This window comes from Oryx dammah, unplaced genomic scaffold (assembly GCF_014754425.2).
Source record: "Oryx dammah isolate SB20612 unplaced genomic scaffold, SCBI_Odam_1.1 HiC_scaffold_18, whole genome shotgun sequence".
In the NCBI taxonomy this organism is placed as follows: Eukaryota; Metazoa; Chordata; class Mammalia; order Artiodactyla; family Bovidae; genus Oryx; species Oryx dammah.
The window spans coordinates 39130991-39155327 of NW_024070202.1; the positions used below are offsets into that span (position 1 = coordinate 39130991).

Sequence of the window (24337 nt, forward strand, 5' to 3'; positions counted from 1 at the left end):
AATGATACTGGGTACCTTTAGGAGCTGCCACTATACCTCATGGAATAACTAGCCAATTACGGTGCCTGCCCTTATACTGATTGATTTGTTTTGCTCTTTGAGAAATGGAGGCTCTGGGAGACACCTCATAATAATGGTCTTTGTTTTCCCCACAGTTGAGATGGAAGATGATGACTTTACGGCCTCTCTGTCAAAGCAGAGTTGCATTACTGAACAAACTCAGTATTTTTTCGATAACGATAGTAAATCATTTAGTGGTGTATTAGATTGTGGAAACTGTTCCAGGTAATTTGTTTCTTCAATTCTGGACTAGTCTTGTTTCCCTAAGAAATTGTACTCACTTTTATAATCATTACAGAAAATAACAGAGATTATCATTTGAGTATGAGAGAGATGAGTAACTACTTTACATTGAAAACACCACAGATCTTCAGTTTCTCTGAAGGTTTTTAATGTTAATTCTGACTTTGATAAGTTGTAATTCCTTCAACTTATTTTAGTAATTGTGTAATCAAGAAAATTATACCCATTTTTAGGCAGAATATAAAGGAATTTGTGTTTTGTCTAAAAGAATCCATATTAAAATTTTTCTAATGTAGAGATAGTTTCAGAAATGATATTAATTTTGATAAGATTGGAATTATACTTACTAAACAGATTAACAGACATATCCTTGGGTAGGAAATTGTTTTAGTTGTAGTATTCACTTATCTTTGATTTGAAACTGAAAAAACTAAGAACATATTTCCTGAAGTCAAAATCAGTGTTGGTCACCACTGTCTATAAAACACTTTGAAAAATTTTTGGAAGAAATGGAAAATTTTATTTTATTTGTATCAAGAGAAAGAACGAATGGCAGGGTGGAGATTTCTGAAGTTTTAAGAGGAAAGGGATAATCTATGTCACAGTATCCCTGAGAACAGAGCAGGAAGGCACAGAGTTGCAATACTTTGTTTTTAGTAACTGAGGACAGCTTATTCTAGAAGAAATGTTAACAGAGAGAAGAGGAAATATGAGGAGGTGAGGTAATCTGAGCAGGTGACAGGGCAGGAACAGTTGGTTGCTAGGGAATTTGGAAAAGAAGTTTAAAACAGGCTTTTTTTTTTTTTTTTTTTAAGTATGTTCAGGAAGGGGTTAACTTCGAGCACAAATTTTTAATCGATGTGGTCAGTATGATTTTATGACTTACTTTATTAAACCTCCATGTCCTGAGGTGGAGGATATGCAGAGGAGAGGAAAGGGGTGGAGTCAGGCATGTAATCAGCAAAAAGCAGACCATCTTGTTTAGAGATTAGCGTATCAGGACCTCACTTTCAGAAAATAGAACTGTGGCAAGTTAAGTGGATTTATCAGTTTAGAGTCTTCGGTCTTTCATTAATTGATGTCCAAGAGTAGCAATGTATACTTTAAAATGACTAAGTTAAACTGTAATGTAAAGACCAGTATAATAAGTTGAACCACGGTTACTTTTGATTTGCTCTATGCTTGTGTCCCAACTTAAATAGGTTAAGAAAAAAAGAAAACCCCACTTCCTTGAAAAATCAATTACTCTTTAGCAACAGACCTACATTTTTATTGTGAAAGGTAGAAACAGCTTAAGATGTGGGAAAAAAAAACACTACATGGAATTCAAAGCCCTTAATTCTGTCTAGACCTGTGTTGTCCTAATTCAGTAGTAACCAGCCACAGATGGCAATTTCTGTCATCTAGTCATTAGTCATTGCAACTAATTAATATTACAGTTTTGTACCTCAGTAACACTAGTCACCGTTTCCGGTGCTCAATATAGCATTCTGTGGCGAGTGTTTGTCCACCATATTGGTTCAAGTGGATGGCATTTCTATCTTCACAGAAGGTTTGTTTAATAGCCTGATCTAGACTTCAGCCTGTCATGAGCTTGGGCAAATGCTGAGTCATTTTACACTCTTAGTGTCCTTCACTGTAAACTAAGGCACCTCTGGGACACTTTCAGTGATAAATACCACACTTTCTTAAACATGTAAAATAAAACATTTCTTACAACATAAACAGCAGAGTGGTACTTATCTTGCATTGAGGTTTATCGCCTAAGAAACATCTCCTGTTGGAATTTTTTTAGTATTCATTTGAGAGATAATATGTCCATGTTAATCCTTCTCTTCAAAAATCATTCTCATTCAGTTTTACTGTTTGTGCATGTGATGCTTTGTTTCAAAAGTCTTATTTTCTTTCTTTTTAATATGTATCAGTCTTTGAAAATTATTTTTTCTCAAGTGACATTTTTCTCTAATCTTTTATAATATTCTACAGAATCTTCCATGTAGAAAAACTTATGAACACCAACTTAATATTCATAATGGTTGAGAGCAAAGGAACTTGTCCCTGTGACACACGGTTGCTCATACAAGCAGAGCAGACTTGTATCCTTTCATAGTGGAGAGGTTTGGAATGAAAATTCCGTCTTAAAGCCTATGCATTTTTAACCACATCACATTATTCGTAACCAGAAAGAAAAATACCACAGAGTGCTGAAATCACCTCACAGAGGCAGCACGGACCCTTCACACAAAATTTCATTTGGATGTCAAGACTCATGACGGTACACGTGCACTCAGAGAAGGTGAGAGGCTTCTCACTTGCACAGTGAGTCTTTGTGGAGAGAGCAGTGCAGATTCCCAAGGACCTCTGAAAATGGCTAGAGAGCATCAGGGAATACCTGGCTTGGGGGTGGTGGTGGTTGGGAGGATGCTGGGTTTCTGCCAGTGCTCCCTGGGGCTTGTTGGCCCAAACTTCCACACAGTGCCGGACGAGGGAGAACTCTGTCTTCCTGCCAGCTCGCCCAGGTATAGGACAGAAGGGAAAAAGGGTCTGCTGTGCCTTGAAAGCTGTCAACAGCCAGTCATCATTAATGGAGTTGAATGTGGTCTGTACGCACAATGGAATATTATTCAGCCTTTAAAAGAAGGTAAGCCCTGTCATATGCTACAACTGCAATGGCAGCAATGCTAAAAATACTTCTGCGGGTATATATGCTAAATAACAATGCAGTGACAATTCAAGCATTATAGGCCGAATTTTGGTAGACTGCCTCTGGTTTTTGCTGTTTCTGGGAAGATAGTCCTCCCATATGTTATGTTTGGAACTGACGTTTATTACTAGAATTAATTTCTGTTTCCATCTTGCTAAATAGGAGGCACCAGGGTCCTCCGTTATGGTCTTATGTGAATGACTCTGTCTTAGAGGTGTATTATTTGCACATTTCAACCACTTATATTCTACAAACATTTACAGAGTACTTTCTTGTGCCAGCAACCATGCTGTGTACAGTACAGATAAAAAGCTGATCTCTTCACACAGTCCCCAGGCTAACAAAAGAAAATTTGTAGCAGTTTAGTTCCTTAAATCCTATTACTATAGGATTTAGTAGTACCATACTACTGTGTATGGTACTAGAATAATGTCATAGGTTTCTCCTGCTTGCTTTGAGAAATAAATATATGGCATTGTATTTTTTCAGTTCTGTGGGAGGGAAAAAATAACTTCATATCCCTTAACAAGTCTTTTTAGCTGACGGTCCAGATCCTTGTGATATGGTGAAGCAACCCAGATACCGAAAAGGGCCTGATGTCTGCTTTGATAACAATGCTTTGGTAAGTGTGCCAAAGACTTTCAGGGGACAAATTACAGCTTTAATTCCAACATAATGTCTTAACCATAGTATTTCACATTAACATGACATACTTGCTGGTATATAGATTTTTCATTTCAGTATTTTTTCATGGTTAGCATAAGCTTAACAGTTGCTTCTTCTATCTATCTGTCCTTTCCACAGAAATTGTACTTTCAAACACAATGCCAGTTTACTAATGTTCCACGATCATAAATCTAATGATTTTAAAGGCTTTCTAATAAATAGTAACTGACAGTAAATATTACTAATAGTATATGAGTTGCCTACCTTCATTTATATTCCAATCTTGAAAATATGTTTTTATTATAGTATTTTATTAATTTGTTTAGTCTTCATTCAGTATATTTAAAAACTTGTTAAATCGCTGTTGTCCCCTTATTTTGTAATTCTACTTTTTTACTTGGTTTCTAATTCTATCACCTATTACCTTTGTATTATTTTTCTTAATTACTTTTTATATTGTTAGAAATTAGACTAGGTTAGTAACACAGGATTAAGTTGACAAAATTTTACACACCATATTTAATGTATGTTATCTGAGATGAGTAGTCCTTCTCCTATAGGTTAGCTGTCTTCCTTTCATAAGCACTATTCAGACTACTGTATATATAAGTAGCTTTATACTTTTCAAATTATTTTAATTTTTTAATAAGCTTTATTCTGAATCAAACCCCATATTTAAGGTACTCACTACTTATAAAAACTAAACTTCTTTAATATTTCTCAGTTCTCCAGTCTTCATGTCTCTTTGCATGAAGGTTTGCAAAGCATTATCATCTTAGGAAAAGTTTATTCTAAAAATATATCAAATCATTTATTCAGTAATGTGCATTTCTAGAAGTTATTTATTTAGAACTGATTTACCTATTGTGTGCTTATTTACTCAAATACACATAACCACATTTGTTTCAGAAAAGATTAAGAATTTCTATAGATGCATATTATGTAAGTAGATAATACAGATTAAAAGCGGAATAGAGAAGTAAAATTAGTGATGGGGAATAAGGGTAAAAACGCAAAATGTTTTAGCCACTAAATCTTTTTACCTCCATAAGGACTGTTGATCAGTTCCTCTTTGAAGGGGAAAACTGATTCAAAGTTAGAGCTATTTGACTTTTTCCTCTTTTACAGTGAGGCTTAAGTAAGACCCCGATTTAAGGACTCTTTTGTTCTGCCTACTCTACCGTAAGGAGTTTTGCTGTGTCAGATTATTCCCCAAAGGATGTTATTTTTGGACCCAAGGCTAGTGTCACTCATTAGGGAAAATTCACTTGTCAACTATTTGTCACCAAAGACATTAAATTTACTCAGGTGCACTTCCAAGATCATATAAAAACCTATTACCCAAAATATTTTCACCATCAGAAACTGTATTTTTTGATCACGACAAAAAGATTTTACAAAGACAGAAAATTCCAATATTAAAGGTCCTATAAATTGTAAAATGGATTGTGTGTGAAAGTACAACTCTTGCTCAGTAGCTTAATGTGCTAATAATGCCTTGTGTTTTTTTTAGCCACTGGAATATTTTGGTAATGCTTATTTGCAATGGTCACTGTGAATCTGCTCTGAATGGAGGCTCACATAAACTGCTAACTGCCAGCAAACTGCATGAAATCTCATCTTGTATGTCTTCTTTTCTGTGTTTTCTTTCCTTTTCCTGTACTTGCTACTTTGCCCGTTATTAATAGGATCAACTTATATGCACAACGAGTCGTGCCTGTACCATGATGTCAGCTCCTATCTTCATTTTACTGCAAGTTTTCATGTGGTGTGGATGGTCAGTCACTTTCTCTAATTTTTCTTTGTTTTTGTGTTTGGCTTGAAATTTTAAAAAGTAATCCATATCCCTAAATCCACTACAATAAATGTCCTGAAGCCAGGTTATTAAAATGCCAGTAGTAATGTTGTTTTGTAAATAACAATGTTCAAATATTACACGTTTCTAATCCTGAATAGAGCATATCACTTTCCTACATTTAGTTAAAAGTCAGTAATGTCTCTTACAGGAAGATCCCCTGGAGAAGGGAATGGCACCCCACTCCAGTATTCTTACCTGGAAATGTTTCTTAAGGTTTTACTAAAGGTTAAGTCAACATGGGAAAAAAGTATACATTCTTCACAGTGTCTTACTTTTACTTAAGAGAAATACGCTAAGGACAGTTATTAAAGATGGTCATAAGTTTTGTTTCAAAAGTTGCTAACATAAAATTAATGAAATATTTCAGTTTTATCAAGCATTATTCAGTACCTTCTAAGCTCATTATCCTAATTTTTCCCTTCCTATGTAAATGGATATTGTCTAAACAGCATTTCTTTAGATATTGATGTTCTTAGTGAAATATTTTAGTATCACTAAGTGTTTCTAATTTCTAAGTTAATTTTACTTAATATTATTTACATTATCTAGGCTCGGATTATCATTATTTGTTATTTTCTGACAAATTTCTGAATTACATACTCAGTCCGACTGAATAGATATTTTAGAGCCTGAGTTTATAGTCAGAGTTCCATTACAGTCTGCTTTCTTTTTTGATGTTTTGGAATCCTGAATGTTGTAAGTAGACAGCATTTGTTATGTTCTTTCTTCATTGCTGTCCAGGTAGTCTTTGGTTAGGAAACCACTAGATGGAGATGTGGCCATTACTGAAGAGTGATCTCATCAGGAGAGAAAAGTGGAATAGCAGAGGGAGTGTCAGAATGTTCTGGGATAATAAAATAATGCTTTTGAAGATTTAAGTGGTAAAGAAAAACAAAGCAAATCAATAGCATGTACTATTGAGGAAGTTTATTATTTTATGCAAACATAATTGGTAAATACATGTTATTGAGAACATGAGAAATGAATATGTAGAATAAATATGTGTGTATTCATACACATACATTAAACCTACCTCATGATTGAATGTGGTAAGTGTATTAAGGTGCTATGTAGGAAATGATTTGTTAGGGATCTTATTCCTGTTAAGAGAGTTATGTGTGGTATCTACCTACGTAAATAATTTTAAATATGCATTTTCTTTGAAGCTGCTGTGGGCGATGTAAGTATGTTGCTGCTAAGTGGCTTCAGTTGTGTCCGACTCTGTGCGACCCCATAGATGGCAGCCCACCAGGCTCCCCCATCCCTGGGATTCTCCAGGCAAGAACACTGGAGTGGGTTGCCATTTCCTTCTCCAATGCATGAAAGTGAAAAGTGAAACTAAAGTTGCTCAGTCGTGTCTGACTCTTTGTGACCCCATGGACTGCAGCCTACCAGGCTCCTCCGTCCATGGGATTTTCCAGGCAAGAGTACTGGAGTGGGGTGCCATTGCCTTCTCCGTAAGTATAGACTTATCTAAATTCCAGAGTTAGCTCTTATTTAGTGGATGCTTTTTACCAATGATCTAAGCTCTTACTCCCTGGAGGAGGAAATGGGAAGCCACTCCAGTTTTCTTGCCAGGAAAATCCCATGGCCAGAGGAGCCTGGCAGGCTGCAGTCCATAGTGTTGCACACGACTGAATATACACACACACTGAGCTCTTACTCTTTGCAATTAGTCACCCCAGGTTCTGGGTGGGGAAAGGAAGGAAGAGTAAGAGTTAAGTAATACTTGTCTAACAAGAGGAAAATGAAGAGATTTTTACTTACTGGTGTATCTGGTCTTAAAAAGTAAGCCTTAGGGCAAAATCATGAAAAAGTAAGCTTCAGGGCAAGAACATGGTTTAGATGTTTTTTTCCTTGAGTAGTAATGGGACAGAAAAAAAGAAGAATGAGGGATTCTTAGTTGTTATCTTTACTAAGAGTATTTTGAGACAGGTCCCTAGAAGGACATTAAAATTATTCTTTCATATCTTAAAATATATGTAAATAATTTTGGCATGCTATTTCTTTACTGTTTAAAGCTGAAACAAGGTACCAGTCTGTTATCTACTCCACTAACCTTTAAAAATCAGACTGATTTATCTGGTTATGGTGTTAGTGGGATTTTGGTCTCTCTAAGATAGGGAAAAAAAGTGCTGAGGTTTCTCCCACATCTATGCATTTGTGATTTAGAATGTTTTCAGAACGTATCTCATAATTTATTTTCATATAATAATTTCAAGTCTTGGTATACATGGTTGCCCATGCAAAACATTTGAGAAAACATGATCAGGAAACTGAAGGGGTAGATTTTTCAGTGTGGATCAACATGCAGACTTCAGGGACTCCAAATAAGTTATCTGAACTACCACCTCCCAGACTGAAACAGACATATCTCATCATCACACAGAGGAAATTAACCCCCCTCAAAAAAACATTGGAAATATAAAAATAAAAACAATGGCAGCAGAGCCAGAAAGAATATTTTTCTTTCCATAACATTTCTAGAACATACAGATGTATTTTGCGTTAATACATCAAGGGGTCTTGTATGTTTGCTAATTTTGCATTCTATCAAATTAATACGTAACCAGAACTGGGAAACTCTCCTAGTGAAGTGACAATTAAGCCTTTAAGTTAGTGTTTTATGTCTGTAGTGTTCCTAACTAATCAATCAACCACTGCTTTATTTGAGTACGAGTACTCATTTATCAGGCCTTCCCTGGTGGCTCAGACGTCTGCCTGCAATGCGGGAGACCTGGGTTCAATCCCTGGGTCGGGAAGATCCCCTGGAGAAGGAAATGGGAATCCACCCCAGTACTGTTGCCTGGAAAATCCCATGGACAGAGGAGCCTGGTAGGCTACAGTCCGTGGGGTCACAAAGAGTCGGACACGACTGAGCGACTTCACTTTCACTTTCACTCATTTATCAAGTACTTGTAGTACACCTACTATGTGTCAGGCCACTATTATATGCCTGAGATTATTAAGATACATTTATACTAAAATGTAAATTTTTATCTCAAATTCACATGTAATTCAGCGTCCTGTTTTTTTCACCTGGTTAATCTACCTAGAGGAAAGGGTATTTGAACAAAGAGGAGAGGAAATGCAAAGGTCCTAAGATAACAAATACCTTTACCTGTTGCAGAGAAAGTTAGTGTTATTGGAGCAATGTGAAGCCGGGAGGAATAGAGGAGGATGAGGATGGAGAGGCAGCCAAGCTGCACATCACATAAGGCTTTGTAGGCCCTTATAAGAAATTTGGATTTTGTTCTGAGAAATTTCAAGAAGGGTATGAAAGGATTTGGTTTTAAGAAGGCTGCTTTTTGGAGCGAAAATTGTTAATGAGCAAGACTAGAAGCAGTAAGTCAAGGGAGGCAGCTTGTGTAAGAGGGTAGGCCAGAAGTAATAGTAACATAGTAACATGGACATGACATAGTAAGTAGTAGGTCTGGGGATATATTTTGAAACTAGAGTTAAGAGGACAGGCTGATAGATTTGAAAAAAGGGAGACTCACAGATGATGTGTTGTCTTTGACCTGCTTCATTACTCCTAGCAATATCATTCAGAAAAACAATATTTAGGGGCAAGTTTAAGATATTTCTGAGAATCAAAAGGAGAGGTGATAGTGCTTAATGCATGTGGAGCTCAGAGGCGCATTCAGGGGTAAAGGTTTAGAAGTGTCAGTTTTGAGTTTCTGGTCCAAGATGGTGACAGAGTAAGCTTAAAACTCACCTTAACCCACAGACCTAACAAAGAGAAATGTAGAAAGTAGATGAGCAACTCGTATGCACTGAGTGAATGTAATACACATCCAAATGAGTAGGAAAAGCTGAGGAACATTGTCTCCATAAACCACACACTTGGCACGGCGACATACACTTAGAAAGGAACTCACAGCTTCCAGCTTCGACCTGAGCGGTGTAGGGCTTAGGTTGAACATCTAACATCCCAATTTTTTTTTTAAAATTTTTAAAATTGTTATTTTTAATTGGAGGATAATTGCTTTATAGTGTTGTTAGTTTCACCTGTGCAACAACATGAATCAGCTATAAATACACGTGTACCCCCTCCTCCCTCTGAGCCTCACTCACCCCTGCCCCATCTCACCCACCTTGTCATCACAGCACCGCGCTGAGCTCCCTGTGCGGTAGAGCAGCTTCTCATCAGTTCTCTGTTTCACACATAATAGTGTGTATGTGTTGGTGCTTCTCTCAGTTCACCCACCCTCTCCTTCCTCCATTGTATCCACAAATCCATTCTGCATCTCTGTTTCTGCTCTGGAAACACGTTCATTGGTACCCTTTTTATAGATTCCTTATATACGCATCAATATAAGATAATAGTTTTCCTCTTTCTGATTTACTTTACTCGGTTTTCTTTTTATGGCTAAGCGATGGAATCATTGTATGTATGTACAACAACTTCTCTGCACCCCAACTTTTAACACTCTAACCTGAGGGATGGGCCTGCAAAATTTCTAGCTCTGAAAGCCTAATAGGGCTTGTGTCCATAAGACCGACAAGACTACAAATAAGACAAGACTACAAATACAAAGAAACTATTTTAACAGATTTCAAGGACTCCCTGTGGCTGTCCTTCCAAAGCTCAGAAGAGGGAGCAGAGAGAAATGCACTTCTCCCAACCTTTCCCTTAGGGAGGCTATTTGCATACTTTAAAAGATTGCCTGCAAGTAAGGCTTCTAATTTAGCTCACATTTAGGCACTTGCCTCAAGATTCCCTGGAGACTTGCAAAGGGGTAGACTATGCCCAGTGATCCTCTGACTCACTCCAGGTCAGTGATACCTTCCTAAAAGAAGCTTGTGATCCCATCTGGCACCTTGGCTTTTGAGGTAGCTTCCCAAAGGACACACCCTTTTGTCACTTGGCTCTGACTGAGAGCCAGCAGGGCTCGTGTTCTCATCCATCAAAGGACCTAGAACCATAGCAGACAAATAGTTCTCAAATGCCTGTCCCCTCAGAATTCACCACAGAGGAAGCAGACAGAAATGCCCATCCCACAGTCTTTCCCTGAAAGAGGTGCTTTCGCATACTTTGGAAGCTGCTGCCTGAGGACCCAGCCTCCAATCAGCCTGTTTCTGAGTGTTGGCCGAGCTCTTCCCCACGGGGACACTGACGGATGTTAGCACGCCCTCAGCTACTAGGGTCCAAAGGGAAACCACAACACAGGTTGTCAAGGAAAGTGAGGAAACAGAAATATGTTTTAAAAGGAAAAGAACTCCACAAACAGACCTTAATGATACAGAGAAGAGTGACTGACATGAGGAAGAGTTCAAAATATGGCCATAGAGATGGTCACCATGTCAGGGAAAGAATGCACGAACTGAGAATTTCAGCAGAGAATATAAAGAAAGTATCAAACAAATGTCACAGAGCTGGCAAATACAGTAACTATACTGAAAAGGCCAATAGAGAGGAGTTCAAATAGCAGACTAGATGAAGTGGAAGAAAGTATCAGTAAACTCACGAGCAGAGCAGTGATTCATTCCATCAGGAACCAAAAGAATAAAGAAAGTGAAGATAGCTAAAGCAACTTACGAGACATCATCAAGTAGACTGAAAGTCACATTCTAGTGTCCCAGAAGGAAAAGAAAGAAAGACACGGGTAGAAAACTGTTTGAAGAAATAATGATTGAAAACTTTCCTAACCTGAGAAAAGAAACAGCTATCCAAATCTAGGAAGTCTAGAGAGTTATAGATAAGAGGTACCCAAACCAAGAAAGGAAGAGGAAATACCTCCAAATTCATAGTGAAGGAAGAGGTAAAACTGTCATTATTAGTGCATGATATGATTCTGTATATAAAAACTACCCCAAAAAACTGTCACTAATCAACAGTTTTATTAAATTTCAGGGTCTAAAGCCAACATACAAAAATCAGTTGTATTTCTGTACACTAAAGATAAAGCATCTAAAACTGTCACATTCACAATGCCATCAAAAACAATGAAATATCTGGAAGTAACTTTAACCAACAAAATGAAAGTTCTCTATTAAATTAAAACTACAAAACTTTCCTGAAAGAAATTGAAGCCAACACAAATAGATGGAAAGACATCCCATGTTAATTGATCATAAGAATTGATATTGTTATAATATCTATACTGCTCAAAGTCAACTGTAGATTCAACACAATCTCCATCAAAATACCAATGGTATTCTTTACAGAAATAGAAAAAAAAAATCCCAAAATTTATATGAAGTGACAAAGTCTGCAAATAGTAAAAACATTTATCAGAAAAAATAACAAAGCCAGAGGTATCATGTCCTGTTTTTGACTGTACTACAAAGCTACAGTAATAATAAATTATTTTAATAGGTATGGTAGTGGCATAAAAATGGACAGAGACCAACAGAACAGAGCCCAGAATTAAATCCCTGCATACACTGTCAACTAATATTTGATAATGGAGCCAAGAACACCCAATGGGAACTAATAGCCTCTTTAACAAATGATGATGGGAAGATGGGATAAACACATGCAGAACAATGAAATTAGACCCCTGTCTTACACCATTCACAAAAATTAACTCAAAATGGATAACAGATTTAAATATAAAGCCTAATAACTATAAAACTTAGTAGAAACATAGGAAGCTCCTCAACATTGTTACTGGCAATGATTTTTGGATGTAACACCAAAAGTACATACAGTAAAAGCAAAAATAAGCAAATGGGACTACATCACACTCGAATGCTTCTCCACAGCAAAAACAACAACTGACCAGATGAAAAAGCAACAGATTTCAAGAAAAAATTTGCAAACCATGTATCAGATAAGGGGTTTTATATCCAAAATATATAATAAACTCATCAAACTCAAAAACAAAGTATTCCAGCTAACAAACAGGCAGAACAACTAAATAGACCTTTCTTCAAGGAAACACAAGCTACAGTGACCTGTCACCTCACACCTGTTGGAATGGATATCATGAAGATGAGAGACAACAGGTATTGGTGAGATATGAATAAAAGGGAACATTTATATTCTGTTGGTTGAAATGTAAATTGGTGCTACCAATATGGAGATTCCTCAAATAAAAATAAATCTACCATTATGATCCATCAATTCTATTTCTGGGTATATATGCAAAAGACACGAAAACAGGATTTTGAGGCAATAACCATACTCCACATTCATTGTAGCATTATTCCCAATGGTCAAGAAGATATGGAGACAGCTTAGATGTCTGTAAACCAGTGAACAGATAAACAAGAGGTGGAATTTATGTTTATGTGTGCATATAGGCACACAATATAATATTTTTCAGCCATGAGAAAGTGTAAACTGCCAGTTGCAACAACATGGGTGGACTTGGGGCATATTATGCTAAATAAGGAAGACAAGTACTGTGTGTAAAATCTAAAAAGCCAAACTCATAAAAACAGAGAATAAATGGTGGTTACCATGGAATAGGGGGTAGGGGATAAGACAGATGTTGTTCAAGGGTACAATCTTAGAACAAGTAGTAAATAAGCTCTAGAGAGCTAATGCACAGTACACTGAATATAGAAAACTACTATAGTCATCAAACTTGCTAAGAGACTAATAAATGAATTATTCCAACTATTAAAAAAAAGACATTTATGTAATACGATAGGTGCTAATTATCACTACAATGGCAATTATATTACAGTACATAAATTATCAAATTAACATGTACACCTTAAATTTACAGAGTGTTTTATTTCAAATATATTTTAATTAATGTGTCTTTGTATGGGTCTCTAAATTATCAAGAGTAAATCTATGACAAAGGTGGCAAGACAATCTCTAGTAAATCTATGACAAAGAAGAAAAGACAGCCTCTTCAACAGGTGGTGCTAGGAACACTGGACAGCTACATGTTAAAGAAAGAAACTAGAACATTCTTGAATACCACGAACAAAAATAGACTCAAAATGGATTAAAGACCTAATTGTAAAACCAGATACTATAAAACTTACAGGAAAACACAGGCAAAATACTCTGACATGAATCACAGCACTATCTTTTTGGATCAGCCTCCTAGAGTAATGAAAACGAACACAAACAAATGGAACCTAATTAAACTCAAGAGTTTTTTCACAGCAAAGGAAATCATAAACAAAATGAAAAGACAGTCCACACAATGGGAGAAAATACTTGCAATGAATCAACTGGCAAAGGATTACTCTCCAAAACAGCTCAATATCAATAAACAATCCAATCAAAAATGGGCAGAAGATCTAAATTTCTCCACAGACATACAGATGATATGTGGGATCTAAAAATATGGTACAAATGAACCTATTTACAAAGCAAAAGTAGAGTTACAGATATAGAAAACAAACTTATGGTTATTAAGGGGGAAAAGGGGGGCAGGAGGGGTGAATTGGGAGATTGGGAATGACATATACAGACTACTGTATATAAAATAATTTATACTTGTTAAAATTATGTAATTATATAAATATAAATTATTTATAATAATTTATAAAAACCTATTTGCACAGTGAACTCTTTTCAATAATCTGTAATGACCTACATGGGAAAAGAATCTTCTCTATCTATACACACACATATAACTGATTCACTTTGCTATATAGAGAAAACCAACAATGTTGCAAATCAACTATACACTAATAAAAATTAATTATAAATAAATAAAACATACATCGCCAAAAGCACATGAAAAGATGCTCATCACTAATTACTAGAGAAATTGAAATCAGAGCTATAATGAGGTGTGTCACCTTGCACCAATCAGAACAACTGTCATAAAATGTCCACAAACAATAAACACTGGGTCCACAGGAAAGGGAAGCTTCCTACATTGTTGCTGGGAATGTAGCCACTGTGGAGAACAATATGCAGGTTCCTTAAAAGCTAAAAATAGAGTTGCCATAAGATCTAGCACTCCCACTCTTGGGGCTGTATCTGGAGAAAACTATAATTGGAAAAGAGACATATACCCCAGTGTTCATCACAGCACTATCTACAATAGACAGAACAGGAAAGCAACCTACATGTCAATCATCAGAGGAATAGATAGAGAAACTGTGGTACATATATGCAACAGAATATTATTTGGCCATTAAAGAACAAAATATTGCTATTTGCAGCAATATCATGGATGGATTTAGAGATTATCACACTAAGTGAAATAAGTAAGACAAAGACAAATAGCATATGATATCACTTATATGTGGAATTTAAAAATATGGTATACAAATGAACTTATTTACAAAACAGAAGATTCACAGACTTCAAAAACAAACTTATGGTTAGCAGAAGGGAAATGTCAGGGGAGGTATACACTTTGGGATTGGGATTAACATATACACACTAATGTACCTACAACAGATAATCAACAAAGATCTACTGTAAACCACAGGAAATGCCACTCAACACTCTACAATAAACTATACAAGAAAATAATCCCAAAAAGTAGATATATGTCTATGTGTAAATGAATCACTTTGCAGTACACCTGAAACTGACATGACAATGTATCAACTATATTCTAATATAAAATAAATATTTAAAAATTTTAAAGTAAATGATAAGGAGAGAATCTTAAAAACAGCAAGAAAAACAACTTGTTACAAACAAAGAGACCTTTAAGGCTACCAGTATCTTTCCACCAAAATGTGCAAGCCTGATGTGAGTGGCATGATGTATGTAAAGTACTGAGAAAAAAACCTACCAACCAAAAATACTCTTATCTAGTAAAACTCCTTCCAATTCGAAGGATAAATAAAGAGTTGTAGACAAGCGGATACTGGAGTTCATTACCACTAGACTGACCTTACGAGAAATGTTAAAGGCACTCCTTTAAACTGAAAGAAAACAGCACTAATTAGTAACAGGAAAACATATCAAAGTATAAATCTCACTGGTAAAGATAGATAGTTAAATTCAGAATAATCTAATATTGTAATGACAGTGGGTTAATCACATAAACTAATATAGTAAAAATAACTGTCATACAATAATCAATGTTTACACAGACTAAAAATATGTAAATTGTGAAATCAAAAGCATAGAACATGGAGAAAAGAGTAGAGTTTTAGAATACATTTGAACTTAAGTCTCAAAATAAGTCAGTAAGATGTTATAACTTATTGTATATATAGCACTAAATATTATGAGGTTTAAATAAATATGTTATATTTATAACAGTTATAGTAACTACAGAGTCCCATTTCAACTTTACAGACATTCACAGACTGAAATGGAAAAAAATATTCCATACAAATAGAAACCAGAAGAAAGCTGGATAGGTATATACGTAGACAAAATAGTCTTTAATACAAAAACTGTAGTAAGAGACGACATGATCATTACATAATAATAAAGGAGTCAATCTAACAAAAGGATGTAAACATTTTGTAAATATTTATGTATCCAACATAGGAGCACCTAAATATATAAAGCAAATATTAACAGATGAAGAAATAATAATACAATTTAAAATTGCAAAAAAATCCAACAACCTAAAAGAAATTGATAATTTTTTAGAAACATACAACCTATCAAGACCCATTCGTGGAGAAAGAGAAAATCTAAACAGACCAGTTACTAGTAAGAAGATTGAATCAGTTATCAAAAGCCTTCCAACAAAGTTCACAACCAGATGGCCTCACTTGCGAATTCTACCATACATTCAAAGAACAATTAATACCTGTCCCTTCTAAACTCCCCAAAAATAAAGAGAGAAATGAATACTTCCTAATTCACTTTTACAAAGTCAGTCTTATTACCATGATACCAAAACCAGACAAGGGCACTACAAGAAAATTGCAAGTTAATATCCTTGATAAAAATAGATGAAAAATCCTCAACATTATCAAATTAATTCAACAATACTTTAAAAAGGTCATACACCATAATCAAGTGGGATTTATTCCTGGAATGCAATGATTGTTCACAAACCACAAAATCAACTGATGTGATACACACATTAACAAAATGAAGGCTAAAAATCATATGATCATCTTAACATGCAGAAAAAGCATTCAGCAAAAATTCAACACCCGTTTACAATAACCCTCAAAACAGTGGATATAAAGGGAATGTGTATCAACATAATAACAAAAATATATGATAAGACCACAGCTAACATACTCGGTGAAAGCTGAAAGCTTTTTCTTCTAAGATCAGGAACAAGATATGGATGCCCACTCTTACTTTTATTCAACATATTGCCGGAAGTGCTAGACAGAGCAAATAGGCATGAAGAAATAAAAGACATCCAAATTGAAAAAGAAGAATTAAAACTGCCTTTATTTATAGACTACATGATATTATATATAGAAGGTCTTAAAGACTCAACCAAGAAACTGAGTTAATAAATTCAGTAAAATGCAAAATATAAAATTAATGTACAAAGAACATTTACATTTCTGTATAATAATGAACTCAGAGAAATTAGGAAAGTAATTCCACTTACAATTCCATCAAAATGAATAAGTAAAAATAATTTTAACCAAGGAAGTGAAAGACCTATATGTTGAAAACTATAAGGCAGAGATGAAAGAAATAAATGGAAGATATTCAGAGCTCATAGATTAGAAGAATTGTTAAAACGTCCATACCACCCAAAGTAATTCAGATTCCATGCAATCACCATCAAAATTTCAATGACATTTTTCACAGAAGTAGAACAATACTAAAATATATATATGAAACTACAGAAGACCCAAATATCCAAAGCAAAAAGTTAGATGCATGATACATCTTGAGTTGAAACTATATTAAACAGCTGCAGTAACAGGAAAACTGAACAGCCATATGCAGAAGAATGAAACTGGACCACTATCTTAACACCATATACAAAAATCAACTCAAAATGGATTAATGACTTGAAGACCTGAAACCATAATAAATCTAGGAGAAAACACAGGGAGTAATCTCCTTGGCACTGGTTTTGGTAATGACTGTTTGGACTTGTCACCATGGAAAAGCAAAGGCAACAACAAAAAAGTGGGATAACATCAAACTTAAAATTTTCTGCACAGCAAAGGAAAACAAAAAATTTAGAAGGCAGCCCATAGAATGGGAGGGAATGTTTGCAAATCGTGTACGTGATAAGAGGCCAGGATCCCAAATCTATAAAGAACTCGTATAACTCAATATCAAAGAAATAATCTGCTTTTAAAATTAGCAAAGGATCTCAATAAGCATTTTTACAAAGAAGATATACAGATGGCCAATAGTACATGAAAAGATACTTAATGTCACTAAACATCAGAACAACACAAGTCAAAACCACGAGTATCTCCACGAGTATCTCCTCACACCTGTTAGTATGGCTATTGTCAAAATGACAAGAGATAAATGCTGGCAAGGCTGTGGAGTATCCTTACACGTTGGTGGTAGTGTGAATTGGTGCAGCCACTATGGAAAACAATATTGAGGTTCCTTAAAAATTTAAAAATGTAATTACTATACGATCCAGGAATCCCACTTCTGAGATGTGAAAAACAAAATGTTCTTTAATGGATTATTTTTCTTCAGATTTACCTTTAACAGACTTCTATTGCTTTAAAATACAATTCAAAAAGAAATTATGCTCGGTGACAGGCACTGTATTAAACCCTACTGAGCAAAAAGAGCCATTGTTTTAGTGTCTGGGAGCTCAGAGTCTTTGTAAAAATATTCTGACTATAAAACCTATTTTCTTTTATAACCTGTTATTCTGATTATTGGAAGATGAACCTTGGATTAGTAAATTCTTAAAAGATATTTAGGAAAACAATGAGATAAGGGATTTTCTTGTGGAGTTTTTTTTTTAATTGAAGTATAATTGACCTATAATATTAAAGTTCCAGGTGTAAAATATAGTGATTCACAATTTTTAAAGGTTTTTATCCCATTTATAGTTATAAAATATTGCTACATTCCCCATGTTGTATAATATATCCTTGTAACTTATCTTATGCCTAGTCATTTTACCTCTTAAGATAGGAAGTTCTTTTTAAAATGCAATTCATAAAGAAATTAAAGGATGCAAAAAATAATACAGAATACAGAACCTCGGAATAAAAGTAATTTTGTGTTACCAAGGAATCTAGTGATCCACCAGTAGGGGATCCAAATGAGCAAATTGGTAGCTTATATTTCATGGTTCTCTAAACAGAACAAACCTCTCTTGCTAGCTTAGCTCTTTATTTTGGATATACGTTTTCAAAGTGTCCTTCTTTGAGGGTTCAACTACATTACTGTTCATTTAATTCTTGATGAAGGTCCAGATGCTACATGTACAACCTTTGAAACTGGATATGGAAAATAAATGCTTATTTTTCAAATTTATTTATTCTACCAGTCTCAAACTTTGCTTTATAGAGCATAATTGCTAATATCTTAATTCTTTGGAATTATAAAACAGACTGTTACATTTTTATATCTTATATTTATAAATATATAAGGATGCTTGACACTGTGAAAGTAAGGGTTTTCTTTTACTTTAGAAATTGGTGTGTATCACTCAACTCAGCATTTATTATTAAAGTATTTCCTTTAATAATCATCAGACTCTACAACTAAAAATGTAAAGCATTCTTCAAATGGTCCTGGGAAAACTGATTAATCCAAAATTGTTGAATAGTAAAATATAGGACAATGTAATTTATCTGGATTCAAAGCAAAGCAGCATTATAAGGTGAGTTCAGAAGTGGACTAAACATAGGGTACTTGGAAAGATGTCTTACTAAATATTTTTCAGGAGTTTTCTTTTCCCTTTTCTTTCCAACAGGAGGATTATACCGACTGTGGTGGTGTCTCTGGATTAAACCCCTCCCTGTGGTCCATCATCGGCATCCAGTGTGTACTACTTTGGCTTTTATCTGGCAGCAGACACCACCAGTTATGACCTTCTCAAACCAAATCTGCAGATTAAACTCCAGACTCTGCTGAAACAGGAGCCCTCAACTGCATTAAAATAGGGTCAACTGTGAACTCAGCAGACCACTAGCTGGGCCCACCCCATGGCATCCATCTAAGACGCAGACTCATAAGGCACCCACTGGCTGCATGTCAGGGTGTCAGGTCCTTCAACTTGTGTGAATGCTGCATCATCCATGTATAACATCGAAGCAAAACCCTATACATGCTGTATTGGAAAATTTGAAAATTTGTTGTTGCATTGTTGGTGATTACATGTTAAAGGGCTCCCCACACAGTTGTTTATGGATCATGCAAATTGTCTTGATTTTGACTTGCTGCAATCCTTGTTCTTTTACCAAGAAAATCTCTTGGGGAAAAGAGTTGCTTTTTTTTTTCCTTCACTTATTCTTCTACTAAAAAATTATTTCCTGCTTTGAGAAGTTATTATTGGAAATATAGAGAGAGAGACAGAGGGAGAAAGAATTAACATTGGTATAATCTGAGAAAATAGAAATAATGGCTTATTTTCTACAAAAAAAAAAAAATGCTATGAATAAAATGCCTTATGAAGAATGGCTTCTCTGCCAGAAATATAACACAAATGATAGCCAAGTTTTGGTGGGTATGTTTGAAAATAATAACTAAGAAATTAAATTAAAGGTGCTTGAGGGTAGAATTAATATGCGACATATTTCCTCATAAATGTGAGCCCTTAATAAATGCTTTGATGTAATGTCCTTTTTGTTCACAGTAAAGTTCCGTAGCGCTAGCCAGATACTTCAAAATGCTCTGAGAAAAGCTTGTTGGGGGGAGGGGAATGTTTTTTCTTGTGATAAATGAACTTTGGTTACCAAGGGTATTTTGCATGATGCTGCTGCTATTTTAACTTTCGGTTTGTTTCTCTCTTAACTGTAGAGTATAGTCCATTGAAAAGTTAACTGAGTGACATTATTGTTATGTAAGAATCTGAACCTTGCAGTGTAATGCACTTAAGTCATCTTCTAAAATGTCTTTAAACTACTCTGAATATACTGTGCAATGTAAACGTTGAATGATTGGATTAAGTAAATGGTGAAATGGGAATTAATGGATTTTATACAGATTCGTGCTTTTGCCTGAAAACCTATGTACAGATATTTTAAGTACATAAATCAGATTTGACACATTTATTTTTTGAAGAGTACATATACGTTCTCAGTGAAGAGACATCCTAGGTTTCCTCTCTGTTCGCTGGAATAGTAGCACGTACAATCCCAAATTCGCTGCTGCTTTTGTTGCCTCCGTTTTGAATGATATGAGCACTTGACCAAAATTTCCATACAGTTTGATGAGGGTTTTACAATAATCTGAACAAATAGGAAACCTTGAATCTCTATGTATGCACATGAATACTTGATTGTGAATAATCAAAATTGTTTTTATACAACCTCATTAGTGAAAATGGTTAGTGTATTAAATCAGATATTTCATTATAGAGTAATATGGTAGAATTTATTTATGCTTTTAAAGATTATTTTCAGGGTTAAACAGTATTTGAAGAAAGGATAAAAACAATGAATGTGTAACAATTATAGGGAATAATTCTGCTGAAGGCTGGAAGAATGCAGATATTTGTTCTTTTTTCAAACATGCCAGAAACTGGTATGTGTCTATGCTGGAAATTTTCTTATATATAATTTTTAAGTAAAAATCTTACTAACATTATCCAGTATGCTTTAATATGCTTCATATATCAAAGATATAACCAATTCTTTAGCATAGTTTAAAAGATATATGTTTTGTTTTTAGCTTTGCGCACATTTGTAATTCCCTTCACCACTAATATACCCTAGGTACCACTTGTGTACATTTCTTTATTTAAAATATTTTTTTATTTAAAAATGGGGCTAGGGGGAAATGGAATCACTTTGCCAACTATTGTTCTAAGAGTTGACATCAGTTACCATTTCTAATACATTGTTGTGATTTTGTAGTCTCATTTGTAACTGGTATTGACATTTTAGAAAACACCAAAGTGATTTAAAAAATATGGAACTTCTCACTCTAGCAACAATATGTTTAAATCATGTTGTTTGTTAATTAAATATTTAAAACTTATTGTTAACTTTTGCTAGACTATTTTAAATCATGAAAGTGTTGAGAAGGGGATATCGAAATATAGTTATGTTAGCTTGTGTACATAAATGACGCACATTAAAACAAGCAAATTGCTTCCAGCATACAACAGACTACCTTAAAATTATCTTTAAAATCTATTAAATATATTTTCATGGCTAATGTCACCAAAGTGTTTTCATCAACTACATTGTTGTGTTCATCACAGTGAAACTTGGCATCTCCTGGCAGGGTCCTATTTGATTTCATTTGCCATCAAAATATATTTATGTACATGAGTCTTGCCATGATCCTTTATTTTCTGTTATAAATTAAACATATATTATGACAGCCACATATATGTTAATGAATTGGGTAAGAACATGCTCTCTGACTAAAAATTGTTTAGTCTTCATGATTTGGAAAGACTGTAACACTCATCCCATCCAATTGTTATTTTTACTTTACAATTTTTCTGAGTTTTGATTGTTGGACAATAACTTAAATCACAGCCTGTTATAATATTAATTTTCAAAGACTAAATAGTACAAGAGATCAAGAAAAAAGCTTTTAAACTCCTTTTGCTTACCTAATTTTTTGCTATGCTCATGCAGCTGTGTAGTTTTCACTAAAACAAAATCAAAATAAGTCTTGTATTGGTGTTAAATAACAGGAATGAATTTTGCATTAATGATTTGTTTATATTTTCTTCATTTGAACAACCAGCATTACTGCCAAACACTAATCGTGGTCCATATTTGTAACAGGTTTTTAACATGACATAGTTAGCAAGTTTGACTGAAGAGATTTTTAGGTCCTGGGTCTAATAAGATTTTAGTATGATCTTTTTTCATGTTTCTAATGCTTGAGGCATTATTGCTTAACTTGGAAAAATCTAGACAGTGTTGCTGCCATTTGTAAGTTTTCCTATAATATTCCTTTTATTAACTTTAAAACTGGCCTTACTGGGTTCAAATAGGCAGTATCCCTTTTAAGTGACCTTTGCAACCCAAGTGTTACTTGCTTATTTGATGCTCTTTTGTATTTTACATCTCATTTAAATCTTTCTCTCCACCAAAGCTTAAATTCTATGTCTTAATTTAAACTCTGAACTATTCCATTAATCATGTTAGTTGACATTAAAGTGTCTAGAGGTACAGAGGCTGACCTAGGGAAACAAAATGGGTGTTGTGACTCAAGAGGATAGAGTAGAATGATGGTTTCACCTGCCCACAGTTTCAAATATGTTACAATGATCTGGAACCAGAACCTGTGTTGTTTTCCCATAGCATAGAATGTTAATACTGCTATTATTCCATGTACATTTCTGTAAAGAACAAATCAATAAAGCAAAAGTATGAAGTTTCTTGATTTCTTGAAAAAGTTCCAGAATGTTAAAAGTCTTAGGAAACCTTTACCAACAGTTTCATCTACTTTATTTCTAATTCACAAGATTAACTCAAAGAAATTCTGAGACTAATGGGATACTGTCTTGAAAAGATGCCAATTAAGTCTACCGTGTGACCTGACAGAGCTGTCTTTTTTTGTTGTGCTGTATGTTGTTGGATCATTACTATTAGGGATACTTTTATTGAAACGTTCAATGTGCATCCATGAAAAAGGCCAAGTGGCTTTGTGAACAAAAGATACTTTCTCCCCTTTATTATGTTCTCTTGACACTTTTGTGGAAATTAGCCTGATAAAAACATTTTTGTAAAAATTTGTATATTACTGTTATAAAAATATTTATAATCCCAGAAAATGTTGTGTTAAATCTTGTGCAAAAACAGTATATTCAGAATAAAAGTTTATCATTTAAAGTCACCAGCTTTGATTATTTAATTATTTAAAATTCAGTTCAAAGAACCAGAGGTCTCTGTCATACATGCAGTTTTAAGAAAGCAGGCTTTCCAGCGGAGAGAATTCTAGATTGTGAAAATAAAATCGGGCATTACAAAAGTGCTTTTACAGTTTCAACCTCAACTCACAAACAAATTTAATTGCAACTCCTTTGCATAACTCTGACCCTTCTCACATGTGCTTCTGCCATCAAGGTAGTTAGGAACTTATTAAAACAAACTTTTGACTTATGTAAGAAATTTTTTTCTATACAAAAATAATGTTTCCATGCTTCTTTAAAGACTTTGGGAAAATAGTTTGAAAGAAACAAGTGAAATATATGAAATGCACATAACTGTTATAATGTGATTAACACAACTATCTCTCCTAGCTGATAGCTATGTTATAGCAAATAAAAACTGACACAGTGAAGTATAATGTACAGAATTTTTTAACTTGTATATGCCTTTTACATTTAGACCAGCTTACCACCTGCCCTCCTATGCTCCCATATTAAGTAATGAGCCTGGTATTCTGTAGAATCTAATATAATGTAAGCCTATTTTTCATTTTGGGAGCTCTTTAAAAAAGAGCAAGAATGCCTACACAGGAGAGAAATGTAGTATGTGGGCTACCAATGATGGTGATTACTGGAAAAGCTGACTCCTTGTTTCTGATCAAGGCATTTTAACAGGGAAACTACTAAAAAGGGTAAGGTGAATAACATTTGCTTCTTGAACATCTGGCTTCATTCTGAACCAATTTATCCCCTCAATCAATCCTCTTACTCCCTGCTACCCTCATTTCCTCTATCAATCATCTTGATCCCATCCCCACCTCTTCCCTGGGGACCATGCCTCATCAGTTCTCCTTTCTCAAGCATATTCAGTCTCCCTTTTCTACAGACTTTCTTCCCTCTACCTGCAAACACATTCAGAACACCTCCACTTAAGACACAACTTATAGTACTAAACAACAATTTAAGACAGTAAAATCAACTATCCATTGCTGCACTGTTGCC

At 34.7% G+C, this 24337-nt stretch overlaps 1 protein-coding gene across 13 annotated transcripts in view; it reads left to right on the forward strand.

Moving 5' to 3' along the window:
* Positions 1-23301, forward strand: part of CACNA2D1 (calcium voltage-gated channel auxiliary subunit alpha2delta 1) — a 539624-nt gene extending 516323 nt beyond the window's left edge. For 6 of the 13 annotated variants that reach the window (XM_040260714.1, XM_040260715.1, XM_040260718.1 and 3 more), the window contains 4 exons: positions 156-285; positions 2290-2399; positions 3547-3629; positions 10497-10850. In XM_040260714.1, coding sequence (XP_040116648.1) covers positions 156-285; positions 2290-2399; positions 3547-3629; positions 10497-10661 — 488 coding nt within the window. In that variant the 3' untranslated portion in view covers positions 10662-10850. Of the gene's footprint in view, positions 1-155; positions 286-2289; positions 2400-3546; positions 3630-5361; positions 5664-10496; positions 10851-19252 lie in introns of those variants that run through there. The other 7 variants (XM_040260719.1, XM_040260724.1, XM_040260726.1 and 4 more) reach the window with 3 other exon arrangements.
* Positions 23302-24337: the final 1036 nt, after the last annotated feature.